This window comes from Morone saxatilis, unplaced genomic scaffold (assembly GCF_004916995.1).
Source record: "Morone saxatilis isolate NCDOM2014 unplaced genomic scaffold, NCSU_SB_2.0 Contig5, whole genome shotgun sequence".
Classification (NCBI taxonomy): domain Eukaryota; kingdom Metazoa; phylum Chordata; class Actinopteri; family Moronidae; genus Morone; species Morone saxatilis.
The window spans coordinates 19,997,173-20,006,264 of record NW_023340095.1 but is presented as its reverse complement, the minus strand read 5'-3'; the positions used below and the strand labels follow the sequence as shown (position 1 = coordinate 20,006,264).

The following is a 9,092-nucleotide window of genomic DNA, read 5'->3' as shown; positions in this document are numbered from 1 at the left end:
ATGTCAGACTGGCAAATAACTGACATACATTGGCAATAAGACCATGTCTTCAGTAAAGTCATATCACCGTGCTGCTCAGATGAACAATGACAGCTTTTCAATAGAAGAAAAGCCATTTCTAAAGGTTTGCCCTCAGTAAGTGTGGATGATCAAAGTCATTCACAGGTCTTCATGGCATGACTCCTGGGATTATTATGAAATTATTTTAAATGATCATATGTGAATGTTGTTCTATTGAGTGTTTTTTACAACATTTAGGGTTAGCCTGGTCCTTTTTGAATAACAGCAAAAGCTCAGAAATGCAGATGAAATATGGCTCCTGTGTTCCTCTATTGCCCCGCATTCAATATAGTTTACTATAGAAGAAAGCTATCAGCTAAAGGTTAAGAGTAGAGTTAACAGTCTGCTTGGACGTTTTGACTGTCTGGAATAACCCTCAGGTCTCTTTCCACCGACCAGGAATGAGATGGAGCGCCACTTCCTGGAACTTCTCCAGTTCAATATCAACGTGCCAGCCAGTGTCTATGCCAAGTACTACTTTGATCTGCGGCAGCTGGCTGATGACAACAACCTCAACTTCCCTCTGGAGCCTCTCAACAACCAGCGCGCCCAGAAACTAGAGGTGAGCTCCTCAGACCTCCACTAGTAATTTCTGTTCTTCCAGTGTCTCATCATGATGTGCCTGAAATATTTCCTCACCATTCTGCAGCAAGCAGACTTCACTCTTCACTCTGGCCTCAGATTAGAAGCTGTCTTGGTGAAAATGGTGGCTACTTCAAAGGATAACAGAAAATACTTGTTGATCTTAGCAACTGTTTCCATTGGTTGGCTGTTTTAAGCAGTTTGTGCTGTTTGACCAGGGTGAACTGAGCAAGGCTGTGTTTTAAGGCCTCATACAAACACAGTGAATGATGTACTAAACTGCAGGAGCAGAGAAACAAAACAAGAATTTCCAGTTGAGCTTTCTGCAACAAGAGCTGACTTTTTTTTTTTATTATTCTGCAGAGGGAATCGAACACCTCTAATTAAAACACAATGATCAAGTTTATTTTTTTTTTTTGTCTTTGTGCGTTTGTCCACCCAGGCCATTTCAAGACTATGTGAGGACAAGTACAAGGACCTGAGCCGAGCTGCGATGAGACGATCCTTCAGCGCAGACAACCTGATAGGTATACGACACACCAACGCTGTGCTGTCATAGGTCAGACTGCTGCCGTCTGATTTCCAAAGCCCAGCTAACCCACAGCCAACCCCGGACAAACATAGCCACCTCACAGGGTCAACGCAGCCACATGGGGCAGGATTAAGGCTTGAAAATGCTACTGTATGACCTGCCCTAATGGTCATTTGCATTACGGCTGTAGAGTTGCGTGATTGTCAAATTAAACTTGAAATTGAGGTATTTACAGAAAACTCACCGAAAACTAAACACCACACATCTATTGTTTTTACCAATCCCTTATTTATTTCTTACTTGTCCCTTATTTCCAGTGTTAAGTAGGAATTACTCTACTGCAGTTAAATCTGAGGGGTAGTCTTTGGGTTTTCATAAAAATGTTAATTTTTGCAGAAATATTTCAATTATTCCATGCAGCCTTAAAGGATACAGCTGGTCTAACTTCTGTATTATAGCTGTCACCAAATTCCATGAAAAGACCAAAACCAAGAATGTGTTTGTCTGTCTCTCTGTACTTTCTCACTTCCATACCCTGTGTGTAGCTCTCGGCCCCAAACCTGTTGGTTCCTACTGAAGACAAATATTTAATGTGGGCCACAAACAGTTTAATTATTAAAAAAGGCTCAGTAATTTCCAAGCTGCCACTGTAGTTTCTATCAAACTTTAACTCAAACAGAAGCACATGGTTCCTTTGTTGGGGACTATGTTTAGCAGTGAATTAAAAGTTGGCGTTCCTAGTAGCAGCAGCAGGAGGGTGTGTGTGGGACTGACATAAAAATAAACAGTGTGCAGTACACAGCTACTACAGTATGAACAATGTCACTCTGTGGCCCAGAGGAATAAGGTATTTCAGGCTTTGCATCGATATTTGTCAGTCTGATCAATTTATTGTTGGTTTTGGTCATTTCATGGGATTTGTTGACAAGAAAATGTAGAATATCAGCAGACATATCCTTTAATAGGCCCATCACATGAATGCAAAAGCTGTTCCTTGTAAATTAGAGTTATTACCAAAAGTTACTTTTGAGAGTGTAAAAAAAAAAAGCGGCTTGTTTACTGTTCATTCCAGTGGTGTTGGATTTACTAAAAATCTGAATTTGGATGGAGCATATACTGCATGTCTCAGATTATAAAGTATTGGACTATTCTGCAGGAGATGGCTGTTGTAGTGTCTGGGAATCAGGAGTGCCAACCTGGGGTCAGTTTTACTTTTCAGATACACTTCAGGTGGCCAAAAAGGAGCGGTTTTACAGGTTCTGGATCAGTACTGCTACTGAGTGGCTCGATAAAGCAGTTAGGTCGACATAATGACAAAATATAGCATCCTGACCCCGCCTCAAAGAGCCCGTCAGCACATTACAAAGCGTGTGATTGTCCAAGACCCCGACCAGAGCTTTCCAACAAACTACATAGATATTGAGGGGGGAAAAAAGAGACTGATGGATACTCCCCTCCTTTTTGCTTACTATGTAGGCTACTAGCTGTGAAATTTGTCTTGTTTTTAACTGAAACAAACATTTGCAGATGGAGTATTTTAAATAAACACTAATCATGTAACGAAGATATGTTGTGGTAATTCCAAATTGTGTTGTATGTGTGATGTGTGACCTTCAGGTGATATGTGTTTTTGTGAGCGTTTGATTAGCTCAAAGCTGATTTATCCAGTACAGCCAATCTACAGCCAGTCCCAGTTGCAAGGTTTGTAGTGGTGTGTTGTAGCAGAGGTGGGACACCTCGCCCGGAATAAAGACCTCCTCACAAAATATCAATGCATACACGACCTTTCAGGAAAAGAAGCAGAGGTGCTATTTCACACAGGTAAAGCCATTATATTCAGTGTGGCAGTCACACAGTCCATTTTCTAAATACAAACTGATTATTAAACAAGGAGCAGGCTCACCTACCATCTCGACTAAACAATTTCCTGGATGAGTTGTAAGTATTAGCCTTTCCAAACAGTGTGTTTTTCACCAATCAGAATGTGCAATCATATAAGGTATTTATGTGTATGTAGCTATATGTTTGCATCCTGAGGCAGTGGTTGACTACTCAGTTTTCAATTTAATGCCATTACAGTATGGATTTACCAATTATTGCTATATTCCATTTTTTTTAATCATAGTTTTGTTTTTAGGAAGCAGTTGTAACCATAGACTGGTCATTACATTGCAGCAGTTCTTCCTCTGCTGTAGTTGTAAACGTTTAAAGTAGGATCACATTAATGTTAAAAGGCTAAAAAGCAGTTGTTTTTTGCAGAGCTCGTCTGTGTGTAACTTTACTATTATACAGCTAATGCAGGAATATGGTGAGTTAAACACAATTTCTGAATCCAGTACTGCATTAAGAAACTCTGAAGTTCTAGTGTCGTTGCAGTCTACAAACCATGGGGGAATTTGATTCTGATACAGCCTGAAATAGGTTTGGGTAATATGATGTTATATATGCTGTGAGTGTGAAACAATATTTATTTGTCAACTGTTGTAGACTGTGCCTCACTGTTTATAAAATGTTATCTCTCCCCTAATATCTCTGGTTGCATTAGCTCACTGTGGGCAGTGCTGTAAATCAATAAGCAGGACTTCTGTATGACAGTATTTGAGTTTTCAATCTGATTATGTACCATGATTTTGAAGGTATTTAATATGCCCCTCTATTTTATTAATAAACAGTTCTTATTTACAAGAAAACAATATATTATTGACAATATCATGATGTATTGACATAGTGATAAAGTTACAGTATATGTGAGAGAGGATTTTACCTATACCGCCCAACCCTAGGTAACCCCTAACCCCTGTTTGCATCCTAGTAGACTATATTTCCAATCCAGATTTACTTAGTAAATTATAATTATGCAACACTTTGACCTGTCAGTGATGATGGTTCATGAGTGTCCAAAATGACCTGCATACCAGAGAGTAAACGATAGGTGTGAATGAATGTCTTACTGTTGCACTGTGTTCTGGTCTACGAGGCTAATGTCAGTAGAGAGAGGGCCTGTCAGGCAGCGGTTTAAAGATGGAGGATGGCGCTCGACCACCATTATGACCTCACATGCGCAGCGACACATGACGCATGAAGTGAGTAAGACTTTGTTGATTTGAAGAACAAAGTTCCTCTTAATGCCCTGATGGAGTATCACAGAATGAAAGAGTCGTACTGGCATTGTAATTGATTCCCAAACATTTTGATCTGTTGTCATATTTAGGTCACAAAAGGGTTAAATTTCCACTGTGGAGATTATAACAGAAGCCAATTTCGCCCTGCATATTCAACTTTTAAATCATGTTATTTGACAAATATTGTTTTCTTCGAGTTGAATATGACCACAAATTCAAATGTAGTTCATACATCAGCACACACATCTTAAAACTGTACAAACCACAGTAAAAATACACCACGCTCTGCCAGATATACAGAAACACACAGACGCACACGAGACGTGCACCAAACTCGAGATCAACTCAGTTTTAATTCCACAATATGAATCAAAATCTACAATATTTTTTATATCCTTTGAGGAACTTTGTCCATGTGAAAGCAGATTTACACTTAAACAAATAAACCTAAATGTCAGTTTTTACCAACACGTTCATCATCACTCGTACAATCACATTCACTCACACAAATCAGCCTAATAAATTAGAGATATCATCTAGCATGTGGACACACAGTAGTCTAAACAACACAATTGGTCAACAACAGAATGAAAATATCACAGACCATCACAGCAGGGAGGGAGAAAGCAGAAAAGTTTCAACCCAATCGCACTTATATAGGGATTTTTTTCCCCGCTTTTTGTAGTTTGTGTCTTTAAGGTTACGTTAACAGTTAATTTGTGCACTAAGTGTGACCTCTGTATGGACAGACAGCAGGTACCCTCAGTTTACGCTGTCAGGACCCCTAAAAACAGATGACCCACATTAGACCACAGCTCTCTGCTGATAACTTTCTTCTCTATAACTCATTTATAGGTAGTGTAAATACAGCCAACTGTGTGGATGAAAAGCGGCATCCTCCAAAAGTGCTTGTTTAAAATAATGAAAAATGTTCAAAGTGCTTATTTTGTCCAACCAACAGTTCAAAACCCCAAAATATTAAACTTAGTGTTTTGAATTCATACAAAAGCAATATTTTGTTTTGTGTTCTGCACAACATAATATATAGTATGTCTGACTATATAAGGGGCTGCCACTAATGAGCATCAATCAATGTGCCGATTTATTTTATGATCATTTATAAAATATCAGAAAATAGTGGACATCCCCATCACTAAGCTAATGTCCTCAAATTGCTTATTTTCTCCACCCAACAGTCCAAAAGTCAAAGACATTCACCTTACAGTGTATAAAACGGAGGAAAGCAGCAAATTATCACATTTGAGAAGCATTCTTACTTTAAGTCGATTATCAAAACTGTTACTGGTTAAATTTGTCGATTTTGTTTAATTGACTAATTATTTTAAAACGATATCAGTCTATGACCCTAACATCTTTCTGTTCAGGGTCTATGGCAACAATTAACTAGAAAAGTAGAGCAATGGTTCTCAAAGTGAGGTCCAGGGACCTTTTTAGGGGTCCTTGAGTTGGTTTCAGGGAATCCACAGGAGAACTGTCCAAACAGAAACCCCCAATAATACGAGAATACAAAAGAATAACTATTCCAATAGTGGATTTAACTGTTACCACTTTGTTTGTAATCACTCTTTGTCTTACTCAGCTAAGGGTCTGGGGTCTAATGTCAATCTGTTATGGGGTCCATTTTTCCCCCTGATGTGAAGAACATCAGTGAGCAGTTCCACTGTGAACCAGTAGATGGGGGTAAAGTCCATGGTCAGTTTCATTGTGCAGCTTTAACCTGATCACTGCCTGTTAGCTCCTACAACATGGACAGAACAAGTTCACTCAGAAACAGACTGTAGTGACTTTAACTGTGATGCAGCCTAACAACAGAGCTCAGAGGTCATGACAGTATCCATTATAAAGAACAAATTCCTTTTTGTTTGCTTCCCAGACAACTTCCATGTCTGAGAAGACCTAAACAAACACACCAGATATCACACTCAAACACTGACTTGAAACAACACAACACATTTATGTACAAGTTTATACAATTAGTTTTCTCTGGTGTCTTACACTTAGCTTGTGGCAGTGGCATTGGTTGGTTACAAACTAAAACATATCACACTATACACCTAATTTTCTTTTCTTTTTTTTTTTTACAGGAAACGTATAAACAATATATACATAAATAAATATTTTTCTTCTTAGTGCTCAGGTTAAGCCGATTGGAAGAAGTGTGTGTTATTCCATCTTGGATCCATGTAACTCTGTGGGGTTTGAAGATCTCAGTAAATGTCAACTTTGGTCAGCTGTCTCAGCTCTACTGCTTACACAAGCAGTTCCAATTGTTGGAGTCAGACTTTAGTTTTTTAAATATATATTCTGTGTTGAATTTTCTTTAGTTTAAATTCCCATTACCCAGGTTATTTGTTTGTTTTCCCTTTTTACACTCTGAATCTTTTGATGCATGGTTTCATATTGTCACAGTCGTCTAGTTTTTGTTAGAGCTGAAATTCAGAGCACAGTGATACACAAGCACGCAGTCCTGCAGACACATTCTGGGTGTTTGGATACTTTAGCTGAGGTGACCACTCAGACTGTACGAACATCAGTCCTCTTAAAACGTGTCACTGTGCTGCTCAGTTCATATATGGGATGGAGCAGCTTTATGGTAGATCCCTGATGTCAGACCACTTCCAGTATGTCCAGTTAAAGCAGTACTGGCCTCACTGTACATGGAGGGTGGCGCAGTGGCTTTCTGCAGCCAGCAGGGGCAGCATCGGGCCACAAACCTCCTCCAGGATTCCAAGGTCTTCCCTGACCAAATCCAGACCCCTGAGGTGATGCCCACCACTAAGCACATGAAGTACTTGAGCATGAAGATCGCGTAGTCTGGACCCACGCCTGAGCGCTGGCGCTCGGACGGGCAGGAGCAGGCCAGGGCTCGCTCCCAGCCAGGCCGGTAGTACTGCTCATAGACCAGGCAGGCCACCACGATGGTCGCGGGGACGGTGTACAGCACCGTGAAGAGCCCAATGCGGATCATCAGCCGCTCCAGTTTGTCCGTCTTGGTGCCACCTTGTTTGATGATGCTCCTGATTCGGAAGAGTGAAACAAATCCGGCGAGTAAGAAAAGGGAGCCGGTGAAGAGGTAAACCACGAGAGGTGCGAGTACGAATCCCCTGAGATTCTCCAGACTCTGGTTCCCAACGTAGCAGATTCCAGCGACGGGGTCCCCATCCACAGAGCTGAGAGCCAGGACAATGATGGACTTAACGCTGGGGATGAGCCAAGCGGCGAGGTGGAAGTACTGAGAGTATCCTGCGATGGCCTCGCTGCCCCACTTCATCCCTGCCGCCAGAAACCAGGTGAAGGACAGCACCACCCACCAGATGGAGCTGGCCATACCAAAGAAATACACCAACAAGAAAACGAGGGTGCAGAGAGCGGGGCCAGTGGTGTCGTAGAGGACGTACAGCTGGTCACCACTAACACTGTTGCTGGCGCCACACGCCACTCGCTCATGACCTGCCACCAGGCGGATGATGTAACCCAAAGAGACAAACAGGTAGCAAGCAGCCAGGAAGATGATGGGCCTCTCTGGGTACTTGAAGCGTTCCATGTCAATGAGGAAGGTGGCGACAGTCGTCAAGGTGGAGATGAAACACAGCACCGACCACAGTCCCACCCAGAAGCTGGTGAAGGCGCGTTCGTCGGCTGAGAAGTAGGGCTGGTGGCAGGGCTGGGCGCAGTTGGGTATGGGGCCGGTGTGGACCTGGCTGTACAGAGTGTGGGACTCCCTCTTGATGGGGACCAGGGGTTCTCGACAGCGGCACTCCCTGTCACACTGCGGTGGGCTGGGGGGTCTGGTCCGGCCTTTAGGGGTGGGCTTGGGGAAGGGTGGAGCCAGGGTGGTGGTCTCGCTGCTGTTCTGGTCCATGCACAGGATCTCACCGCCCAGCTGGGGCAGCTGTTCGCAGCTCATCCTCTCGGGCCACTCGAAACCGTACTGGCTCATCAGAGGGGAGCAGCCTCGTTTGGCCCGCTCACACACGGAGCGGCAGGGGGGCAGCGGCTTGCGGTAGTCCGGCAGGCAGATCGGGGTGTACATGCTGCACAGGAAGAAGAGCAGGTCTGGAGAGCAGCGGATCCGGACCAGGGGCCAGAACTGGTGGACCTCCAGTCCCACCTCCTCTTGGGTGTCATGGTTGAACTGATTGGGCATGTAGGTCAGGTTGTAGCCGATGCCCCTGCACATGGGCACAGTTATGGGCTCACACACCAGATCCTTGGAGGCTCCTAACGTGAGACCTGGACACTGGAACAGCAGCAGCAGCAGCACGAGGGGCCGCGGGAGCACCGGGCTGCACGGCGGGTCCCTCACCGTGGATGCCATATAGACAATAAATATTAAATTATTTTAGAATTATTAATTTAGAGTCATTAAAACAAGGAAAATAAAGAGAGCAACGGAGGGAAAAGTAGCTTCTTCTAATGTATGATCAGTCACAGAAACTTCTTGTGCTGGACAGACCGGCTCCAAAGGGAAACGCACCTTTCAGCCTCTGCCTTCAGCCTTCAATGATTGAAACCAAAGGAGCTGAACTCCTGGCAGTAAATCCAGTTTGTCCATAAAGGTCCACAGAGCGCCAGGCGAGCCTCTACTGTCAATCATTCACCGGAGCTCCGCAATCATTACGGAGAAAGTTCATCTCCGGTAGTCACGTTCCAATAAATTTAACGACCCTGTAACATTTTTAACAGCCCGGTTTGTTCCCGACAGCTCGCAAACACCAGAAAAAGTCGCATCGTGAGACTCACGGTCGGTGAAAGAAGAGTAAAAAAAAAAAAAA

At 43.0% G+C, this 9,092-nt stretch overlaps 2 protein-coding genes across 2 annotated transcripts in view; one reads left to right on the top strand and one right to left on the bottom strand.

Annotated features, from left to right (window-relative positions):
• The window catches only part of ccnyl1 (cyclin Y-like 1), a gene marked incomplete in the record, with an annotated part of 9,944 nt that extends 7,206 nt beyond the window's left edge, over positions 1-2,738 (top strand). The window contains 2 exon segments of the mRNA XM_035676383.1: positions 460-622; positions 1,085-2,738. Coding sequence (XP_035532276.1) covers positions 460-622; positions 1,085-1,201 — 280 coding nt within the window.
• A 1,892-nt stretch (positions 2,739-4,630) lies between these two features.
• fzd5 (frizzled class receptor 5) lies at positions 4,631-9,081 on the bottom strand. Its single transcript, XM_035677307.1, has one exon. It carries the CDS (start codon positions 8,633-8,635, stop codon positions 6,884-6,886), a length of 1,752 nt encoding a protein of 583 aa, XP_035533200.1. The 5' UTR covers positions 8,636-9,081; the 3' UTR covers positions 4,631-6,883.
• Positions 9,082-9,092: the final 11 nt, after the last annotated feature.

Excerpts from the sequence above, each read along its gene's own strand:
- fzd5 (XM_035677307.1), bottom strand. The coding sequence starts at position 8,635 with ATGGCATCCACGGTGAGGGACCCGCCGTGCAGCCCGGTGCTCCCGCGG.